The sequence below is a fragment of the Vulpes lagopus genome, chromosome 13, assembly GCF_018345385.1.
Source record: "Vulpes lagopus strain Blue_001 chromosome 13, ASM1834538v1, whole genome shotgun sequence".
In the NCBI taxonomy this organism is placed as follows: Eukaryota; Metazoa; Chordata; class Mammalia; order Carnivora; family Canidae; genus Vulpes; species Vulpes lagopus.
This window is the reverse complement of record NC_054836.1, coordinates 46,508,718-46,532,802: the sequence shown is the minus strand read 5'-3', so window position 1 is coordinate 46,532,802 and position 24,085 is coordinate 46,508,718. Positions and strand designations below refer to the sequence as shown.

Genomic DNA, 24,085 nt, shown 5'->3' with positions numbered 1-24,085 from the left:
TCTTCTCTTTCCTGAGTGTGTGTCATGTGTCCCTAGAAAAATAGTTTGAGAACTGCTGGAGGACACAAATAAATATGTGTCACTAAAGAATTAAAAGAGAGAGAGAGAGAGAGAGAGAGAAAGAAAGAAAGAAAGAAAGAAGAAAGAAACGAACAATGAGGTTACATGATGCCCAATAACATGACTAATCACAATTTTTTATTGCCTGTCAGTTTGTGTGGGTTTTTTTTTTTGTATATTTTGAAAATGGAAGATGGCTTTTTAGAAATGAAACTTATTTTGACTAATATGATAAATGGAATAAACTTTTATAAATAAGCATAGTAGAATTCTAGTGTGGCTACTACTTTGTGTAGAACTAGAAGTTTATCATATTATTTCAAGGTTTCATTAGGATTGACCTGCATTTTTGTTATTTGAGTTATGTTTTCTATCCTCTTTTCCAGTGGCAGCCGATTAGGAGGCCTGGTTACAGTGCTGTGCTTTTTTTTCAATCATGGAGAGGTAAGTAGTCAACAAATACTTTTAAAATCTTCAGGGGATTGTACTTTTAGAAATACAAATTTCTTTTTCTAAGTAGTCAAATACTTTTCAAAATTATAGATTTTACTTCCAGAACTACAGATTTCTTTTTAAAATTTAATTTCTTTAAATTTAGTCTAAAGTAGCATTTTTAAAATGTTTGGTCTTATTTTTTTTTTTAATTTTTTTTTTTTTTTAAATTTATGATAGTCACAGAGAGAGAGAGAGAGAGGTAGAGACACAGGCAGAGGGAGAAGCAGGCTCCATGCACCGGGAGCCCAATGTGGGATTCGATCCCGGGTCTCCAGGATCGCGCCCTGGGCCAAAGGCAGGCGCCAAACCGCTGCGCCACCCAGGGATCCCGTTTGGTCTTATTTTAATTCAAATTCTAACACGCATTTATTTTAAGTTTTCATGAACGTTATATCTTTTATGTGATATACTAATCTCTTAGTGATTTGAAGTAATAAGTGTGTCTGCATCAATTCTTTATGTAATTTAAAATTGTGAAAGTTCATGTTTATAGCTGAAATCATGAAGTTCAGCTATAATGGAAATAAGTCTGCCATGGATATAGTTAATTTCCTTGGGTGGGGATAACTTTTTGTTAGGAGTTATATGGTATGTTTCTTTTTTTTTTTTTTTTGGTATGTTTCTATTTTAATGCATATTATTAAACTTGGTTGTATTTTTAAGTCTCCTTTGCAGAATATTAATTATATTATACCTCCAAACTTGCACATATCCAAGAGTTTTTTAAGGAGAACACTATTCTAAAAAGTATCAGCTCTGGATCTAAACTACCTGTGTTCAAATCCTGGCTTTGCCATTTAGCGGCTCTGTGACCTGAGCAAATTATTAATCTCACTTGCCTTAGTTTCCTCTTTGTAAATGGGTATGATGATGGCACATATCTCGTGGGATTATTGGGGAGTTTAAATGAATTCATAAGTGTAAAGTTGCTAGAACAAAGTGTGGCACATAGTAACTACTAGGTAACTGTTACTTTGTGTTATTATTATTAATAACTTAGTTTAGATTAAATTCTAATAAAAATTCAAGATGCCAATGACCTCTTTCCACCAAATCAATTGTAATTGTAAATAAATTTATATTAATGTATGTCTACCTGGTTTTCTTTCATGGTAAATTTTGTATGAAAGAAAGATAAGAATGGTTGGCTTTTTTTGTGTGAAGCAACTTAATACTTTTATGCATTTATAAACTCAGTATCTGTAGTTTTTGAATATGCACATGTTATAAAGCCCTAAGAATAATCATACTAAAACTTAACTGTAGAGTCAAGGTTGAACTTTTTTTAATTGTTCAGTGGGTTACTAATGGATATTGAACTAATACATGTTTAGTGTTTGGAATCACAGAAATTTAAAGCTAAGAGTGGCCTTATAGATTAGGGCATTTGAGACAAATCATTACAATATGGTTTAGTCTGACTTCTGAGCAAAAAATAATTTTTTGGCCTCTTCTTGACTGTGGATGCTTCTCAATGTCATAGTGTGGACCACAGAGCATGTGGAGGCACAGATCCTGTGAGAATGACCTAAGAGATCAGAAATAACAACTTAGCAATAGAGGAAAGGAGCATTGAGTTCACAATAAGATGTTGGAGGAAAGAGATTATAGAAAAATTTGAAGTGAAGGTGCAGTTTAAAGATGACTGTCTGTTAAGCAGAAAGGTCTGTTGTGTTATTCTCAGCCTCAATTAGAGCTTGTCAATTCCTGATTTTATGTTTTTCTTATAATTTTAATCCTCATGTAGCTCACATCATTCCTTACAAAGTCTTTTCAGTTTATACCAATGAAATTTGGACTATTCAGATCATTTTTCAGGTTGATAAACTTTTTTTTATACCTTTCAGCTACTTGGTGTGTTTAAATATGCTTAGACATTACTTTCTACTTAAAGGGTAAACTAAATGTAATTGGAATTAGAATTGAAGTTTTACTGAAATAGTCAAGTAGGTAATTGTACTTAATGTCAGAACTTAGCTTTAGAGTAGAAAAGTAACCATTTGGAGTAAAGACATTAAAATTGAGGAAATAAATTGTAATTTTGGGTAAAATAAGGGTGAGAATTGAAGTATCTGAAACCATTTTTTAAATAATGTAATATTTATTTTAGTTTTCAGACTGCAAGATTGTCAAATTCTATTTTTTTCTGGATTTAAAAAATGTTGCCCGAAGCATATATCAGAGAAGCATCTGCTCTGGTAGTACCCATTCACGCATTTAGTGAATTTTGCTAGAGTATCACAGTGTTGTGCTAACTACAATTGCTGGTGGCTTACTAAGTGGTACCTACCCTCTTTCTTAGGAGAGGTATTTTAATCATGTGAGTGATTTACATACCAAAAAATAGTTGTGAATTGTTACTTGCCTTTAAGTTCTATTTCCATCATTCAGTTTGCTCTCTGCTTGAGTCTAAGATAGAATATGATGTACTTTTGAAAATATTCTTTCACTCAGATGATTTTACAAGGGAAAATTTAGGGCCTTAAAGAACTACAAGATGTATAGTATAAAAGGATTAATCAAATGATATAAAACAGAAGTTGAAAACCTTCAAATCTGAAACCTGTGAAGAAGCAGTGAAGGACTCATTAATTGCTCATAGTAATGATTAATAATATTGAGGTTATATGTTTCATAATAAAAATTATATTGATATTTTTCCCTTGTCGAGCTTTTTTTTAATTAAATGTTGACCCTGTCACTATTGAGAGTTATTGCTAAGATGAAAACTAACAGTTTTGCTTTGCCTTTTGAATCCTTCCTTATTATAAGATCCAATGTATGCTGCACGGCTGGATGCTGCAGGATTTTTAGCATCCTGACTAAAAAGCATTTAGAGGAGTATATGAAAAAAATGAAATATAATATTTTTCTTTAATTTTTGACTGTTAAAAAATTCATTATATGTGAAATAAGTTTGTTTAACATTTTCATGGTGAGATTTTATAAGTTATTACCAAGCACGACTGATGGTGTTTTATATAAAACATGCTCACATGCTCACAGATAAAAAGATAGGCACATATGGGGAAGAAAATCCTTTTTTTTTTTTGGAACCAAAGTAAGTAATTCAGAGTAGTATATGAAAGATTTGCTATCGAGGCATATCTAATTAACCTTTTTTTTTTTTATTACCCATAACGTATTTCTGACCCATACTAGTTTCTTAAAGATTTTTGAACTGAACTAAGATAATGAAATTATAAATGTACATGTTCCTAATTAATTATTGACATAGTTATGTTATTTATGTAAGGTTTGGAAAACAGTTCTTAGAACGCTTTGAAAACAGCCTCATTAATCGGTTGAATGTTCTTGTATGGTAGATAAGTAGTAAATAATAATATTCCAGTTTGCATAATAATTGGAAGCACTAAAAGGTTAAGTGTTTGGCTCAGGGTTGTGAAGCAGGGACAGAATTCTAGGTTTCCTGATTAACCATGAATCTCTCCAAACTTCTCTCAACACAGATAACTCAGATAGGGGAGTAGAATTTCAGTGATAACACCACAGTTTATCTTTTACAAGTCAAAAGTACAGAGATCTTTCCTTGCTAATTTGTGAAATGTTTTTTTCTTCTCTTTCTCTTTCTCTATTCCTTTTTCTTTTTCCCTACCCCCTTTCCTTCCTTTCTTTCTTCCTTTTCTTGTGAGGGTAACCTTTGGCCAGGACATTTTATTCTGGGTCTTCCTTTTATTTGGCTGGATTAAAACAGTGTATACAGAGGGCTGATTGCAGGGTACTTGAAGATGCTGAGGATATGCTGTTAACTCAGTAAAACAAAGATCCCTGTCCTTGTGGATAATCCTGTGAAAGTGGGACCATCTTCTACCATATACCTACCATGGGAGAATATTGGCTTATCTGGGGGAGTAGCAGGAGCTCCCCATTGTGACAGGAGCGGAAAGTGGAAGGGATGAGGCAGGTTAAAAGTGGGAGGTGGGTTGTGGAAGGAGCCATTTCTGTAGTCCTTGTTTGTCATTGTACAGTTCATTTGGAGAGGTGGAAAGGCCGTTGGAAGGTTACAGGTAGAAGAGTGATATGGCCTAACTTATTTTTTACATTAATTTGGAAAATAGATGTGGCTTAATTTATTTTTTACATTAATTTGGAAAATAGTATGAGTGCAAGTTGTATTATTTATTAAGGCTATTGAGAGGTGTACTTTGGATTTGTGAATTTATATTAAACTTGCATAAACTCCAAAAGTCCCCCCCCAAAAAAAAGATTGTGCTGATCTTAGATAGGAATGTGTCTATTGCTTAGATTTGAAAACTGCCTATTAATGGAGTAGAAGAGCCTACAGCTCCTTTTGTGACCTGAGCCCTGCTGGCTCTCACCATTGTCCAGGATGTTTTCTTTTCTTTTTTTTTTTTTTTCAAAAAAAATTTAAAAAGATTTTATTTATTTATTCATGAGACACACACACACACACACACACACACACACACACACACACACACACAGGAACAGACACAGGCAGAGGGAGAAGCAGGCTCCATGCAGGGAGCCTGACTGACATGGACTTGATTTCAGGTCTCCAGGATCACACCCTGGGATGAAGGCAGCGCTAAACCGCTGAGCCACCTGGGCTGCCCACCAGGCTCTTTTCTAAGTTTCAATTCCACTGTCCTTCCTTCTCTAGTTCCCAGAAAGAACCACTCCTTTTCCTTCCTCAGGGCTTTTATACCTACTGTTTCCTATTCCCCTCATACTTCCCTCCTTTTTACCACCTAGTCATCCTTCACATCTGGACACCTGTGTTTGGGTGTCAGTGATATTTTTCATCCTACAGGTCTGGGTTTCCATCTGGTATAATTTATCTTCGGTCTTAAGAACTTTATTTATGTTGTGGTCAAGATCTGCTGCCAGCAAGGTCTCTTAGCTTTTCCCTGTCTAAAAATGTCTGTATGTTGCCTTTCTTTTTTGAAGTGTATTTTTGCTGGATGAGAATTCTAGGTTGGTAGCTTTACCTTTCAGCACTTTAAATGTCATTCTATTGTCTTCTGGTTTCCATTGTTTGATGAGAAGTCGGTTACCATTCTTATTGTTACTCTGCATGTAATGTGTCTTCTCTGGTGGTTTGAAGACTTTCTTTTTATATTTGGTTTGATGGTAATAAATTTAGATGTGGTCTTCTTAGTACATGCCCTGTTTAACAGCTCATTGAACATCTTTTTTCTATGGGTTGATTTTTTTTTTTTATCAGTTTTGGAAAATTTTTAGCCAGCATCTTCTCTTCAAATATTTTTTTTTTCCCATTGTCTCTCTTTTTTGAGGATTCTCATTCCATATGTGTTCAGTTTTGGATGTTGTCCTTTTAGGCTTTGATACTCCTTCCTTTTTTTTTTTTTTTTTTGATCTTTGTCTCTATTTGGGTATTTTCTCTTGCCATATCCCTGAGTTCACCGATACTTTATTCTGATACGTTCAGTCTGCTACTCAGTCCAATGAATTTTTCATTTAAGATACAAATTTCGATTTTAGAATTTCAGTTTTTTTCTAGAGCTTCCATTTCTCTGTAGAAAATTCCCATCTGTTCACCTATTCTTTTTCTGTACATTTTAAACCTAATTATTATAGTTATTTTAAAGTCCTTGTCTGTTAATTCCAACATATACATTATCTAAGAATTTAGTTCTGTTGGCTAGAATTTACTCTTGATTGTGGGTTTTAATGTCTCATAGCTTTCTATTTTATGTAAGACATGTATAAAAAATGATAAAACTGGAAGTAAATAATTGCTTTCACTTGGTTTTTTCTTTTTCTCAGAGAAGGAACATTTTTTCCTGTGTTAGAATGGAAGGTGAGGGGCTGAGCATTTGGATCTCACCATGAGTCCTGCTTTAGCTGGACAGGGTTGCAGTTTTCATTGTTTTACTTTACTTCCAGTTTGAATTAAGGGGATCTCTACTCTTTGGCTCAGTCTCCAGCTTCCTAGACACTCAGCCCTGGTATTAGCTCTTTGATCTTAACCAGCATTTGAATTGAGACAGGGATAGTTTTCAGCTTTTTAGTTAGTTTCCGTCCATCTCTGGATTCATCTTCAGCAAGTATCTGGAAGCTGAGGAGTGTGGGAGATTGTGAGATCTCTCTGCTTTCTGGCTCTCCCCCACTACTGCTTATTCTGCCAAATTTGTGTGTGTGTTGGGGGTGGGGTGGGGGGTGTTCAGGGTTGGTAGAGGAGGGGGATGTTATCAAAAAGATTTATTTTTGTGTTTTGACTTTTCCAGATTTCCGTGTATGTTGTTAAAAGTCTATCTGTATTATATCTGGTACCAGCAAAGACTGTGGCAGGTCCATACCTAAATTATGCAGTTGTTCACAGGTGTGAACGTAGAGCCAACAGATGTTCTATATCTTCTTTTGGGCTATATCTAATTCCATTATAATTTTTGTCCTAAAAAGGCAGTACCACAAAAGTACACATTTCTGTATTTCTTTTTCTAGCTTTTTACTTTGAAAAATTAAAATTCTACACAAAAGTTCCAGATTCACTTTCTTTGGCCAGTTTTAATATTTTCCCACATTTGTGTATTCTCTCTCTTATACACACTCCTACACACCACAGACATTTTTCTAACCCATTAAAACTGAGTTGTAGACGTGATGAAATATATTTATGTTAGATTAATTCTTTAGTATTTTATGGATTTTTTGGGTACTGTTGTGTGCCTTTGATATGTCTCCATCAGTCTTTGAACACTTTTTCTTGAGGAAAAATCAAAAAGATGTTTCAGGATTGCCTTACACTTTCTTGCCCCCAGATGTGTAATCCACTGTTTTCCAAGGAAACTTGGACCCTTGGAAATGGTATTTAGCGACCACAAAGAGGTCCTTGGTGTACCCTTGGTACTTGGGTATAATTCCTTTTAGGTCCTTTCAGCAGAAAGCCAGTAAATATACTTTTAAAAAATCATTAATTTATACTGATTCCTCCAATAGTTATCATAGAGTTCTTCTTCACCTCCCCATATTTTTATATTTCTCCTCACCCTGATTTAAATGAATTTACTTATTTGTTTCATTTTAGAATACACACAAAATAGTTTCTAAATTGGTACACTAATCCTGCTACCAACAACAAATTTACTAAGTAAGGCTTGAGATTTCTTTGCAATTCTTTTTCTTCTAAGAGTATATTCAGCATTATTCTTCTGAGTATATTCTAGTTACAGTTCAAAAATTAAATAGTTCAAAAGTTACTTGAATTATTTTTCCTTCTCTGTCACTTTGATAATACAATTAAAATAATTTGTTGTAGTTTATACTGCCTTTGTGTCTTGACTTATACTTTCATACTATAGACAGTTCTGATTCTCAATAGCATTGTGAGGTGTAGTTTGCAATCACAAGGTAAAGGAGATGATATTGATAGCATTTTGTCAGATGTATTTTCTATTTTGAATGAGTAGGAAATGGTCAAGTTTGAGTCATTGTAACAATAGATAGAGGCATGAAAATGTAATTCAAATGCTTTTCCAACAGAGTTTACTGTTCGCAGAAGTTTTACATATATTTAAAATAGGATATACTGATATTCTGAGAGTCCAGAGACAAAAAAAGATGTGTTTCTTTTCATAGAATTGGCAGAAATTCTTTGTAAAGATAGAACTTAATAGCAGTCATATATTACTGCAGTATTAATTCTTATTGAGCCAAAATTGTGTTACAAGTTCAATTGATGTATATGACTGACTGGTTAATTGGGCAGTATATCAGTACATGGTACAAAAAGAGACAAAAACTCCAAGAAAGCTATCTGACTTATTATCAGGGTACAACACCCATCAGCCCCACAAAGCCCACACCAAGCTAAAGGTCTGTGTAAACAGTGGGACTACCCTAAGTAACATCAAGTAGGAGATGGTCAAACTATGGCTGTTACACCTAGCTTTTTTATGGTTAGCATCTGGATAATAAAATTTTTATACTTATACCATTCTCTGCAGAGGAGTAGCCAAACCCATGGTGGCCACAAATCTTTTTTGAAAGCATTTTTTTAAAAATTTTATTTATTTATGATAGGCACACAGTGAGAGAGAGAGAAGCAGAGACACAGGCAGAGGGAGAAGCAGGCTCCATGCACTGGGAGCCCGACGTGGGATTCGATCCCGGGTCTCCAGGATCGCGCCCTGGGCCAAAGGCAGGCGCTAAACCGCTGCGCCACCCAGGGATCCCTTGAAAGCATTTTTAAGTGCAAGGTCTAACACAATATTATAATTAACATTAAGTTATATAAAGCAGTATTATAACTAATAGGGCTGTGTAGCATTCAGAAGTGGGATAATTTGTTTTAAACCTAAACATTATACCAAAAACAATTTATGACTGACCCTACAAATATCAGCTCTAGTCAAAACTCTTGGGCCTAACCTTAATCATGATCTGTTACTAACTGTAATTTATAATTCAGGAGTTAGTTGTACTCCTATTTAGTTTTAGATTACGAAGAGAAGTATATTAGATTATGATAGATTTCTAATAGTGTAAGTGAGCTATTTGAAAGTAGAGCTTGACAAATGAAGCTACTTATTGCTGAAATTCCTTGGCTTTTTGATTCTGGAGTAAATCTGGCTTTCCTAAGTGTAAAATAGGAGCTTGTTCTCGTCAATACCCAGGCAGTATTATGTTGCAGCATTATTCATTGCTCTGAAATGTGTGGTAAAAATTGCATACTGTAAGAGGGCAGTTTAAATAAACTGAGATTTTCATTGTGTTCATTTTCACACTTCAGGAACGTCTTGTATTTTGTCTGTTTCATATAGTCGTGTAACCCTTTGTGAAGGATTCACACATTTATTCCCTTCTTTAATTCCTAAATTTCAAGAATATGCCTTTATAAGGCATTGGCATTTTGACCTGTCAATTTATATTGAGAACTGTATTATAATTAAAGAAAAATAATTATTTGTTGAAACTTAAAGTATGATTAAAGCAAATCTGTATACTGTTTTCAAGTTACATGGGGTCATCTGAGCCAACAATTATGTTTGTAGATCTAGTAAAGCACGTTGTGTTATTGAAACAATAAGAAGCACTTTCACATATATTTGCATTCATTCACTCAACATTGTAGAGGCAAAAGACCTTGTTCTTGGTTTCAATTCTGTAATTTGTCCTTCTCATGCTACTTTACAAAGGACATTAATTGAGTTTTAGAGAATTGTGTGACTTCAGCTATTAAAAGAAGCAAGGGGATCCCAGGGTGGCGCAGCGGTTTGGCGCCTGCCTTTGGCCCAGGGCACGATCCTGGAGACCCGGGATCGAATCCCACATCGGGCTCCTGGTGCATGGAGCCTGCTTCTCCCTCTGCCTGTGTGTGTCTCTGCCTCTCTCTCTCTCTCTCTCTCTCTCTCTCTGTGACTATCATAAATAAATAAAAATTAAAAAAAAATAAAAGAAGCAAGTTTCTAAGAGATGGCAACATTGATTTGGGTAACAAAATAAATGTGAGTGAACAGTCTATATGAAGAAAATTCTCAATATATAGTTTAAATATTTTCTTCTTGGTTTTTGCATAGGAATCGATAGCTTTATAAATTGTGTTTATATATCTCCACTATCATACTGAAATTTCTAGTTAATTTAGTAAACAGATTTTTAAAATTGTATTCCAGTAACAACAAATATGCATTTAAAAAAGACTTTTTCAATCTTTTCAGAATTTTCTTGTGTGTATAGCTCACTTATAAATAGATATCTATGTTAAATTTCATCAGGCATAGTGAATTTTAGTTAAAAAAGGAAATTGGATCAAACTTTCTAGAGCAATAGTAGAAAAATCTAATAGTCTGAGGTAGAGCTAAAATAAAGGAAGTGCTTATTTCCACTGTGGTCTTTGTAATTCCGTATAGTCTTTAATTGCTTGACTTGAAAGATGTAATGATTTATTCTAATGTGACTAGCTTAGTAATAGTAATATCTGACTTTATATTTCATCCAATGCAGTGTTCCTTTAATTGAAAGATAGACTTATTATTTAGTATAGATGCAGAAAAAAATGATAGAGCACTAAAACTGGGATCGAGCTTTTTTTTTAAAGATTTTATTTATTTTAGAGTGCATGTGAGTCGAGGTAGACGCAGAGGGTGAGGGAGAGAAAGAATGAGATGGAATGTTAAGGTCAAAACTAGTTCTTCAGTAGAGTTGGTACATGACATTTTAGCACTTTTGTTATTTTTTTATTTGATCCCCTCTGCCACTTTTAAATTTTGGCAGACGAGGGTAGCTTGGGGAAAGACGAAATAAAAACAGAAATGGAGGAGCACTTTTTTTTCTTAGTAGCCTTGTGAATAGAAATTTTAGCATTGATGACTACAAAGAGTTTTGAAGTATTGGTTATGGATAGTTTTGCTGAAATTCAAGTGGAAGGAGACAAACTAGACTGGCTTATACAACAAATTCAAGTGAAATGTTTTCGATTTTGGCAGAGCATTTTCTTGCTGGTGCTTTCCGTACCTTCCTTTTAGGCTCTAGTTGAAGTTTTTTGGTATTTGGTGTTGACAATTCATGTTAATATTTCAAAAGATCTTCTGCTGTGTGTGTCTTCCTCTCAATAATGTTTCCTTCTCACTTTGCGGTTTTGCTGTTGGTGGAAAACCTAACAGCTTGTTTTCCAACTCACCATTTAAATTATGTGTGAAAAAACTTTTTTGTGTGTATGAGTAGCTGCCTTCGATTATTATGTCTTACTTAACAAATTCAACCATATGCAATGAATTTTGTTTTCAGTGCACTCGTGTGATGTGGACCCCACCTCTCCGCGAAAGCTTCTCCTATCCATTCCTCGTCCTTCAGATGTTGCTTGTGACTCATATTCTCAGGTAACTTTGACTTATCCTTAGGTCTCCTGTGTGTGGATTTTGCACTGAGTAACTTAAGCTAGGATTTTTTAAGCTTCCATAATCAAAAGAGTCAATGTAATGAAAAACTTACAATGGTGTTGCTAGGTTGAATTCATGGTTATTTTAAGCGTGTAACTTCAAAATATTTACTACCAAAAACATTTCCTTCATCTGCATTCTAGTCTTCTTCCTTTTTTTCTTAATGGCCCACAGAGCTGCTCGAGGAGCAGCAAATGTGCTTTTACTTCACCATCTCCACTTCCCCAAGTCGTTCTAGGCCGCCACCACAGCTTCCCAAAAGTAGGCAAGAGGGAGGGGGAAGACAGATGGCAACAGAGTGTAACCTGTGAGATATTGTCCTTCAGAGGAAAGGACAGTTTGTAGAATAGTTGTGGCCAGCTACGTGAACATGTGTAATTCTTCCTATATTTGCTTAGTATCCTTGAGCATCAGATCGTAGGTGTAGAAAGAAACCGCTCAGTAGACTGGAGATCTACTAGGGGAATTCCTGCTGAGAATTGTGGATTGGATTAGGCTCCTAAGCTAGAGAGATCTCACAGAGATTCAAGCACCATATGAGAGGAAGAGATTAGGACCGGGAACAGTTCTCTCTCCTTTCTGTTGACAAATACTGAGTTTGGATAGATGCTACCTTGATTCAGAGGGTAAAGAAAGAAAATGGGGACTAGAAAAAAATAGAGCAAAACGATGAAAATCTGAAGATGGCTCAGACTAAGAACTCCTTTTAATGATCTGCAGAATTCAGGAGAACCTGGTTGAAATCTGTTACGCCAAATCCTTTGGACGATCTGTTTCCTCTGTGACACCTCAGCATGACTAGAGCCGTTAGGTGGCCTTGTCTCTTAAGTACGATTTCTAGACAGGCCTTTCTCTGAATGGGGGAATGTATTCACTCCATTAAAAATTGCAGGTTTTTATCTAATAAGTTGGTTTCATACCTCACAAATAAGTTACCTGGATTTAAAAAATACTTAATTCATGGGCATGATAGAAAGAATTGGATTAGAATAGCAAAGGAGGAGGTCTTTGGAAAAGGGACACTTAAGGAAGTAAAGAAAGGTACCTCTTGGTGGGCTTAGTGCCCCAGGTAGGTTTATCCTGAGGAAGATTTCTTTAAGATGCATTCCTTGCAACCTCCATACATCATGTATGCTCTTCGCTTTGGGAAGGTGTTAGGCGTGTTGGGGGCTTCATATAAGCCTGACGATTTAGGAGAGAAGTACTTCTTAAAACTAGCATGAAGGTAAAATTAACTCACACTCCTCAGAATCCCCTAAATTACAAGTCAGGACCAAAGCAAAACCTCTAAAGGTGGTTCCAGATTGTCCCCCTGCTTTTGCCACCTCTTCTCTTTCCTGTGACTTCCCTGTGCAGAACCTGCCGTTGCCTCGCATCCTCCACAGAGTCGCCCTATGCTCATCCGTAATCTGAATTCCCCTTGTCAGCAAAATACTTAGCACTTAGAATATACTGCTTTCTCTGCTTTTTTATAGACATCCTCTGTCTCTGCAAATAACACTATTGGATGCAGCACTAAATATGTTTGATTATGAATTCACCGAAATGGAGTTTAAAAAAAATTCCATGGATATACTGACCCAGCTGCCCTCTCTCTCTTTGGCAAGCTTTGGTTTTACAGTAGTAATGGGTATTTACTTTTCATGGAAAGTGGTAGTTGAGCGTCAGGAAGTATAATTTCTAACCCATTGGTTCATTTTATGTCTGGTTTATGTTACAACCAGATCATGTTTAGAGATTCTAATTTGCAGTAGTTTGGGCCCATGCTATACTACCGTGTGGTAAAACTTACTCATATTTATTTTCTCTTTCCAAGGGCTACAAAACTTTATAGAGGAAGCTTGATTGCACTCTGCATTTCCAATGTCTTTTTCATGCTTCCATGGCAGTTTGCTCAGTTTGTACTTCTTACTCAGGTAAGGGGCTTATATTTTTAAGCTGAATTATGCTTAGTTTGTTTGATTATGTGAACTCGTATAAAATTATAGAACTGAGAGATTATATGATTCTAAGTCCTAAAATGTTTTTTAGTTAGTACTTTTAAAGAGAGTTCAGGATAGGGAAATACGTAAGATTTATGTAAGGTTATTTATTAGTGAGTGTTAATTATTTGCTTACTAATGGAATGCATTTATTGAATTCAAATCAATAAGAATACTTTGTTATTCAGTATTGTTAGTGTGTTTAAAAGAGGACTGGTGCTATAATTTTAAGTATTTTTCTTAAAAAATATATTTCCTTTGTGAACAATGCTGTACATTCTTATCCACAGGATAAATGCACATGAAATAACTTGGGACAAATAAACTGTTCTTAGTTCTATAACTCCTCTACCAATATGTAATTTATCATTTTTTTTCTCTGCATTCTTGCCTTCTTCTCCCTTTAAATGGAGGTATATGAAGCAAGGTGAAGGTTCCTGGTAAAAGAGGGAGTAAATCATGTGGTCTCTTCCTGTGTTCACCCCAACTCCCAGCTACTTCTGTTTCCTCATTATGCTGGCCATATTCATACTCCTATAAAGCAGTGTAAGAGTTGCTTTGTAATCTTGGAAATGTCTTGCTTGAGACATGAAGTAAGATCTAGGTTTGAGTCCTGTCCACGAGCTGCTTAACTTGGACTAACTGCTTAATTGTGCTTAGTTTCAGTTTTCTCATTTGTGAGAGAGAGAAAATAAAAGAACCTGCTTTATTGGGTTAGGATCAGATGAGGGAATGTATGTGAGATTTAACACATTGCTGGTACCTAGCAAGATGTCAGTAAGGTTAGCTGCTCTTATCGGTACTTTTTAAAAAGAGATTATTTGTACTTAATTCTTTCTTTGATCTTTTAGACTCCTTTTTTGTTTGTTTGTTTTTTTTAGCTTGGTGACATTTTAAATATTCCTGTTTAAAAAGGTCTCTGAAAGACGCCCCTTAGAGATCCTACCCTCGTAGGCCTGCTGTGTGTATATTACTTGGCCCTGCGGTGGAAAGGGAGAGTTCCCATTGCTTCCAGCTAGGGGTGATGACCTGCTTTTTGGTGGGTGAGCCGGGGAAGGTGTTGCATGGAGTGAGGGTTTTCTGTCGAATAACAAGGCACACTTCCTCACACTGACGGTGTCATAGGAGTTTCATCCTTAAAGCAATGAACTGTTTCCCATGGATCAATCTGGGGAAAGGGAATCTTGTTTTTCTTGTTAATGGGAAAATTTGTTGTAGAATGTTTGGAGATAAAAAACTTAATGAGTGAAACTTAAGTTATATGTTTAGATATTCAGCTACTTTGTAGCTTATTTATGCCATGTTTGTGTAGTAGGGGAAGCATGGGACTTCATCTGAGTTGCTTTCTGCGGAAGAAGGGAGGAGAGGCATTGTTTGACATAGTAACTATATTTTACGGAGAAGTATATTATCATCATTTAATCAATCAATTCACCTAAATAAGTCCAGTACTCTTTGAATTCTTGGTGAACAACTACACAGATTTCTTCAAAACTGTAAAGAAAGTTAAAAGTAGTGAAAGTACTCCTTCTGATTTGAAATTTGATGGATTTGATGACAACAAACACCTGAATATTTACATAAGTGAAAGAACACTGATGGAGATTCTTGTAGAGTGACTAATAAGCAGAACTGAATGCATTTTTTACACACACATGCATTACATAATTACTTTTGAGTTTAATGTACCTTTCCAATTATGTATTAATTGTCATATGTTATAATTAAATTTTCATGTTTTTTGATTGGGCAAGGCACTTTGTAGTTGTACATGTTGGCAGTAAGTTGAGATTAAAATGAGTATTGTTTTGAATGATCCACATAGTAGGTAATTCAAATGGTTAATTAAGAAAGCTGTTTATGGAAGAAAAAAATCAATATTTGCTATATTAATATATTGACTATTCAATAATAACTTGGCAGGTAATAGGGAGACTAAAGAATTCCCTTTGAATATAAATATGAATCAATGTGATAAAACAATAAAAATAATCTTTTTTTTTCATTCTTATAGCTATTCATTATATGTAAGTTTTATTTGTAATGTAACTTCTTTTTAAATTTCAGATTGCATCATTATTTGCAGTATATGTTGTGGGATACATTGATATATGCAAATTACGGAAGATCATTTATATACACATGGTAATGTTTTAAAAATATTTTTTCTGTTTAGTTTGACCTTAAAACAAACTCCTGATTATTATTTGTTTGCACATGGTTGAAACTAGTTGTAACAGGATTCCATAACTAAAACAAGTGTCATTCAAATACTGTGATATAACTAAAGGCCATGTTTTAAATAGGCCACCAAGAAAATTTTAATTAGGGTCATGTTATCTGATTTGAGATTGTGCTGGACTTGCTATATAAGTAAAAGAAAATTCATGAAAGAGAAACACAGACTGTTTTATTATCCAGGAGCCTTCTGTTAAAATGAGGTGGAATGGTCATTTGCTGAGCACCAACTATCCAGCCATGTGGGTCATACCAGAGAAGAGAAATACAGAGATCCCAGCATAATGTTAAACATATTTTGGTAGAGTGGAGAAAGACAAGAGAATTGAGGACAAATAATAGATACAGTAAATGGACAAATTATATATAGTATGTTAGAAGGTGATAAAGGAAAGAATAAGTCATGATACCCCAGGGAGATCAACAGTGCCAGTGTTGGGGGATAGGGGATTAAGATATCAAATGAGGTGGTTAGGGCAGGTCTCATTGAGAAGAGGAAAGTGTGGCAAAGTTTGGGGAGAGAGGGAGTTAACTAATTATGTGTCATGGAGAAGAATATTCTGGGTGGAACAGTTAGAACAAAGGGCCTTAAGGCTAGATGGTTGATTTTGACAAATGTTTATCCTTTAAAAGTGTGTCTTCTCTTTGTCATTATTTCTACAATTTTAATGTTTTCTTTTTCTGTAATTTTGATGGTATTATAATATGCCACTATTATGTTTTATTCTCTAATAGCTATCATATAAAATTTTATTACAATATGTGTAGGGAAGTTATAACAAAGTTATAACAAACATGAACCCACTCTCTAACTGAAAAATAGAACCGTCACTGCTTGGGAGCCTTTGTGTGCCCTGGACACATTCCTCTCACTTTTCCTAGAGATAGATAACCACTGTCCTGACTTTTTAAATTATAATTAACTTGCTTTTCTTTATGACTTTACCATATATGTATTCCTAAATAATATATCTTTATTATTGAATATTAGTATTGTCTTTAAGGTTTATAAAAATAGTGCCTGTTTTTTGAGACTTGATTTTTACTTGGGTTTCTGAGATTTAGATGTTATTGGAATTTAGACATTTTCCTTGCTTTATATTTTCCATTTGTCCATTTATTTGTCCATTTTCTTGTTGAAAGATGCTTAGGTTTTTTTTTCTCTCTTCTTTTTTCTGAGTAATGCTGTATGTTGATTGTCATATATACCTCCTGAGGCATATATATTAATTTCTCTAGGGTCTTTACCTACTAGTAGAATTCCTAGGTGGTAAATTATACACATGTTCAACTTTTTAATTTAATCCTGTATTGTTTTTCAAAAATGATTGGACTACCTCAAACGGTAATGTATAATATATAGCTCATATTCTTGTACATCCTTTTTAATTTTGTCTGTTAGGTGAGTATAAAATGGCATCATATGGCCTTAATTTGCATTTTTTCTGATTCTCAATAAAGCCAAAGATATTTTACTTTGTTTATGGGCCCTTTGTTTTCCTTTTTTGTGATATCCCTGTTTTTGTGACATTCCTTTTCACATCTATCAGTTCTCTTAAGTCCAAGAGAGAATGGTGTCTGTTTTATTCACTGCAGTATATCCACTATTTCCATTATTTATTTTTATGCTTTTATGCTTGACTTGTTCCTGATTTGGCCAACTACTGTAAGGTGACTTCTTTGTCCCTTTAACATGTCCTCAAACTTTGAGATTTTTTAAAAGAAATTAATAAAAACTAAGCTTCATCAAATGCTTTTCTGCATCTGTCTACATGATCTTGTGTGTTTTTTTTTGTTTTTTTTTTTTTTTATTTATGATAGTCACAGACTGAGAGAGAGAGAGGCAGAGACACAGGCGGAGGGAGAAGCAGGCTCCATGCACCGGGAGCCCGATGTGGGACTCGATCCCGGGTCTCCAGGATCGCGCCCTGGGCCAAAGGCAGGCGCCAAACCACTGCGCCACCCAGGGATCCCTTGTGTGTTTTTCTAATATGTTACTGTGGTAAATTATATTAATTGATATTCTACATTAAAAACCTTGCTTTTCTGGGCTAAACATAGTTTTTATATATTGCTGGATTCACTTTGCTGTTGTTTTGTTACGATTTTTAAATCTCTGTTTGTGAATGGGATTTGATAGTAATTATCCTTTTTTTACACTGGCTTATTTTTTTTCCAAAGTGTTTAATATAGCTTTTTTTCTTTATTGCAGTAAAAGTCAAAATAATTGGCTAGCATTTAGAGTCAGTCAGCCACACAGCCATATAGACAACTATGAGTGGGGTGTTGACTCAATTACAGTTATAAAAGCACTAATATTACACAGGTTTAGTTTGTAGTAGGACCTATCTTGGGTGAAGGGTATATGTTTTGTGATGTGACTTACTAACTATGGAACTATTTTCTTGCTGTGGAATGTCTTCTTCCATTATCACTTTACAAATTGCTAAATCCCTATAATTACATAAAGGAAAAAGACACAAAATTATTTCCAAAAAGGATTTTTTTCCATTTTTTTATTGTGGTAAAATATATAGTAACATAACATTTACTATCTTATTTTTTTAAGTGTACATGTCAGTGGTATTAAGTATATTCATGGTGTTTTACACCCATCACTACCATCTCCCAAACTCCTTTCATCTTGGGAAATAGAACCTCTGTACACACTAAACAATAACTCCCTATTCCCTGTCTTTCCCCCAGCTCCTGGAAACCCCCACTCTGCTTTCTATGTTTATGATTTTAACTGTACTAGGTACCTCATGTAAGTGTAATCATGTAACATTTGTCTTTTTCTTAATGCATTATTTTACTTAGCTCATGGTTCTACCCATGTTGATGCAAGTTGAAGGATTTCCTTTTTTATGGCTGAATAATTTTTGCATTGTGTGTATATATGTATATATATGTGTGTGTGTGTGTGTACATTCACACATACCACAATTTCAATATCTATTCGTTGATGCAAATTTAGGTTGTTTGCACGTCTTGATTCTTGTGAATAATGCTGCAGTGAATATAGGAGAGCAGATATTTCTTTGAAATCTTGTTTTCATTTTCTTTGGAACTGCTGGATCATGTGGTAGTTCTAATTTTAATTTCTTAAGGAACCTCCATACTATTTTCCACAGTGGCTGTACCAATTTACATTCCCACCAACAGAGAAAAAGGGTTCCTTTTCTCCCCATCCTCCTCAACATTTACCTCTTGTCTTTTTTATAATAGTCATTCTAACAGGTGTGAGGTGATATCTCATTGTGGTTTAGATTTACATTTCCCTGATGATGACTGACGTTATTAAGCACCTTTTCCTGTGCCTGTGGGCCATTGGTATGTTTTCCTTAGAAAAATGTCTGTTCAGGTCCTCTGCCCATTTATAATCATATTATATGGGGATTTGTTTGCTTTTTGGCTAATGAGTTATAAAAATTACTCAATATATTTTGAATATTAACAGTCTGCTAGATGGCTTGCAAATATTTTCTCCCATTGTGTAGGCTGCATCTTCCTATTGATCATTTCTTTTGCTGTGTAGAAATCTTTTAGGTTGATATAGTCCCACTTGTTTATTTTACTTTTGTTGCTTGTACTTGTGAACTCACCCAGTACTGTCTGCATCTGGGCTTGTGTGTGAGGGATGGGCAGCTGCTTTTGAGATAAAAGCTAAAAGTCACTCCAGTTAACTCCATTTCTCATCAGAGTTCTCCTGGGAGTTGCAAGTCTTGGGAGGCTCCCAAGTTCCCAAATAATTCCAGCAAACAGGTTTGGCCAGTGCAGTGAGGAGACAGATTCCTGCCATTTTCCCAGAATCCTTTGACTCTGCTTGACTGATTTTGAGATCAGATTTATTTTAGCCCTATAGAGTTAGGGTAGGATATATGTATATAGAGTGGATGAAATGTAAAGTGTCCCAACCTCTTCTTTCTGTGGTAGATTTTGTGTAAGATTGGAAAGAATATTCCCTGAAAGTTTGGTAGATCTTGCCTATTAAATTAGGGCCTGTTGTTTTCTTTGTGGACAAATTTTAAATTATTGATCTAACTTGTTTCATGGTAATAGGACAGTTTATACTTTTCTGAGTAATTTTTGGTAATTTTAATTTTGCTAGGGACTATCTAAGTTTTAAAGTTCACCAACATAAGTCATTCACAGGGTTGTCATATTTTTTATAGCCTACTAAAATACAGATACTCGAGACACAAATACTAAATAATTTGTAATAATCTCTGCTTTATTCTGTACCTTTTAAGTTCTCAATTTTTTGCTTTATTGACTTTCAAATTTTCTTCCTCAAATTTAAATTCACTGAGCTTTTTGAGCAACCAGTTGTTTGTCGAACATTTTCTAGGTCCTAAGGAAACAGCAGTGATAAAAACAGTAAAAAGAAGAAAAAAAAACCCTTCCCACATGGAGCTTACATTCTAGTTTACAAAGAAAGCAAATATGTAAGATAAACAAGATAAACAATTACGTTAAATGTTAGTAGGTATTACTGAGGAGATAAAACAGACAAGGATTGTGGGAATTACTGAGTATGTAGGGGAAGTCAGAATTGAAAAGGGTGCAAAGACAAGGCCTCACTGAGAAGTTACATGGTGATAGCTAAGGAGTTGAGGTAGCCAGCCACTGGGTTAAGAGAAGCAGCAAGCATAAATGCTCTGAGTTTGTGAATGTACCTGGTATGGCCTAGGATGTGCAAGATACAGCCGGATTGGAGTGAGATGGGAAAGAGTAATTGAAGTGAGGTCCCAGATATTAGTGGGGTAGGCCCTAGAGGGTCTGTAGGTGTGTGAAAGGCTTTGGCTTTCCCTTAACTTGAGAATCAAAGTCTTTGAAGGGTTTGAGCAGGGAAGTGACCAGACTGGCTGCTAAGGTCAGAATGGACCACAAATCTTTCTCTAAACCTTTAATACCCCCTTTTTAAAAAAAATACCGCCTTATGTTTTTTCCTGAATACCCTTGGCATTGCTTTACCTAATTCTTGGTTATGGATCTGTTTACTCAAAGTGATGTTATTCTGCTAAATTTTGCTAAAATTGATTGGGAAAGTTTATTCTTAAATTTTAGTACTTAAAAAAAAAATTTTAGTACTTAAGGGAAAAAGCTATTGTCATAAAATTTTGAGAATTTAGTGGCTTACTCATTTAGCAAGTATAGGAGAATAATGTACCATGAAAAGTTCATTCCTGGGAATACAAGAATGATTTTGACAGCATTAGAAATTTTATTAATATATCACATCAGTATATTTTAAAAATATCAAAAATCTGATCATTTCCTTTGATACTATAAAGGCATTTGATAGAAGTCAGTAGATATTTCTGATTTTAGGATTTTAATCAAATGAAAATTGATGGATAGTTCATTGAAATTTTAAATATATGCATATACTTCAACTCAGAAGCTAATAGCATCACACAAAATGATGAATCAATAGAACTGTTCCCATTAATGCTAGAAGCTTGACAAATATGCCTACTGCCACTCTTATTACTTAAGTTTGTTGCAAGAATATTATTAGCTAATACATGAACTAAAAAAACAAGACTTTTAAAAATAAAGAAAGATGATGAAATATTGTTTGCAGGTGATGTGATTTTGAATACCTAAAAAACCAAAATTAATAAACTAATTATTATGAGAAACAATGAAAGAGTATATTCATTTCTGCATACTTTTAACATTTTTTCTATATGCAGTCAGAAAATGTGATGAGAAAAGACTCCTGATATAAAAGCAACAGAAATAATATACTTCAAAATAAATTTAATATGCAGGATCATCTATATGAAGAAAATTTTACACTCTGGTAATGAATGTAAAGGAACTCCTAAAGAAATGGAAATCATGTGTTATTTTTGGATCTAAAGATTTGATAGTGGACAGAACTCTAAACATGCTGTGATGTACATTATCGAATAAAGTGGTTCTAATAAAACGTCAGCCTTTGAAACTTAAGCTGATCCTAAAATTCAGATGAAAATTCTAATATATGGATCAAAAATAGCACTTCTAAAAGAAAATACAGATTATTTTATTTTTAAAAGCTTTTCTAATGATGGAAGACCTAATGGAAGTAAATGATAGATTTCACTAACATAAAAATTGGGAAAATAATCATAATACAGAAATACCACAAAGATAAAAATGAACTTAGAAAAATATTTACAACATATTTACCTGATAAGGAGTGATGTTTTCATAACATATAAAGAGAGCTCTTAAAGAAAATAATTAAAACCCAATAGAAAAATGGGCAGTAGGAATAAGCAGTTCAGCCCCACAACAAAAACAGCAAGTAGAAGAGAAGATGCTGTGTCCCACCAAGTATTAAAAGAATGGAAAAGTGAAACAATGAGGCAACATTCTTCTTGTATGAAATAGTCAAATTTTTTAACAAATTGATACAAGTGTGTAGCAGCAGCAGTTCTCATGTCTTACTGATGGGAGAGTAAATTGGTACAATATTTCTTATGACAATTTGTCAATATTTTTTCAGGTTTCAAAATGTGTATACCCTTGATCCATCAATTCCACTTCTAGTAAATTATCTCATGAGTGTGTTGACATGTATATAAGCTACATACCTAAGGATGTTTATCATAACAGTGTTTGTAATAGGAAACACAAAATAACAGCAAAATAAAACTGGAAAGTACTTACCTGTTCACAGTAGTCTTTGGTAAGACTCCAGAGTGGTGCTACCAAATGAATTAGATTTGCTTGGATTCATATAAAAAGCTCTCTGAAACAAAGAATAAAAGCAAACAATAGCATAGCTTATGGGCCAAGTTTCCATTTGTGGTTTTTAAAAAATACAGACTGAGATTTTGTATTCATGAAGTGTGGAAGGATGCACAGTAACTACTGATGGTGGCAGCTTTGGGGTTTTGAAATGTGGGATAGAATGTGGGCTGTTTTCATGGTGTATCCTCTTTTGAATGGTTTGCATTTCATCATGGCATGTGCAATTTTCAAAATAAAAATCAGTGTTTTTGATGTACATTAATTATATTTTTCTTGTATTTTTTCCAGATATCTCTTGCACTTTGTTTTGTTTTGATGTTTGGAAACTCAATGTTACTAACTTCTTATTATGCTTCCTCTTTGGTAATTATTTGGGTAAGTGTCTCTTAAGTATGTGGCTATTTTTGAAGCTAATGGTTCTCTAGTTTTTTTACTCACTGGCTTGAAATTCGTGAGGGATTTTTGATAAGAATCATCTCAGGTATTTTACTGAATTCATGTATATGTGATAGAGTGCTCCCTTCCCAAACAGGAAAGAAACACAAGCGTTAGTATTGGAAAACAGCATCTTGCCTTATACCCCTACTTTGCCCTTTCTCTTTACTCGTCTTTTCTGTCCCCTTAGTCCAGGTTCATTTCAGAGAGGTTGTGTGCTTCCTTCTTTTTCGTGTTTCCTCCCCTCTTTGCAGTTTTTCTCCTAGAGCTCCACTCTTTGACTCCCTTGCCTCCCCATGGCATCTCGCAGCAGTCTCTCCTGGTTTCACTGTGATCAGAAGCTTGGAACCTTGGGCTCTTTTAGTTTTTTTAGTCATGTCTATTTGTGTAAAATATTTAGATAGTTTAAATCAGGTGATGATTCAGTTATATTTTGCTACATCACTGCAAAGAGCAGATTTAGATTATCCGGAGACTATGTTCTAGAATTAGAGCAAATGGTGAAAGGTCATCTAATTCCTTCTGCCACTTTTGGCAGGATGACTTTCTAAATAGAAGTCTTCCTAAATTTAAGGACTTCCAGAGGTGGGTGTGCCTTTATTATTAGTAGATTTAATTCACCATTACAATGTTCTGTTAAGAACATTAAGAGGAAAGAAATTATTCCTTTATTTAAAGTGCACATGCTTTAGCATGAGGCTGTTTTCCTGAAGACAAAAGTATGTTGTTTTGTCCTAAGTAAAATATATTCTGCTTCTTAAAATAAATAAATAAATAAATAAATAAATAAATAAATAAATAAATAAATATTTTATAATAAATAAATAAATATATATTTCTGCTCCTTAAATAATTGTTTAGGTTACCCAGATTACTTTGGCTTTCTTGATTCTTAGAACCAGTGAACCAATTGGGAACTTCCTATTCCTTTTCCCTTTTCACAAGTAACATTTAAGATCCCACTTCCCAAGAATATGCCTCTTTCCAGTCTGGGCCGCTACCCTTTTCAGGTTGTGTAGTTTGGGTATACGTAGTCACAGATATTAGCAATTAGTATATAGAGATGCATAGTTTTCAGCAATGACAAAAAAATCACTAACTGGGCTGTTGTACTTTGAGATTAATGATAGTTCTTACAGTCAGTGAATTCTCTTTGTAATCGGGAAAAGCAACGATGTACTCAGTGCTGTATTTTACATGTGTACACAGGCAAAGCCTGCTATTACTTAGATTAAAGTG

General features: G+C 34.5%; 1 protein-coding gene across 3 annotated transcripts in view; it reads left to right on the top strand.

Moving 5' to 3' along the window:
* The window catches only part of DPY19L1 (dpy-19 like C-mannosyltransferase 1), a 95,818-nt gene that overhangs the window by 43,323 nt on the left and 28,410 nt on the right, over positions 1-24,085 (top strand). For all 3 annotated transcript variants that reach the window (XM_041728054.1, XM_041728053.1, XM_041728052.1), the window contains exons 7-11: positions 447-504; positions 11,290-11,381; positions 13,258-13,357; positions 15,491-15,568; positions 22,700-22,786. In XM_041728054.1, coding sequence (XP_041583988.1) covers positions 447-504; positions 11,290-11,381; positions 13,258-13,357; positions 15,491-15,568; positions 22,700-22,786 — 415 coding nt within the window. The remainder of the gene's footprint in view (positions 1-446; positions 505-11,289; positions 11,382-13,257; positions 13,358-15,490; positions 15,569-22,699; positions 22,787-24,085) is intronic.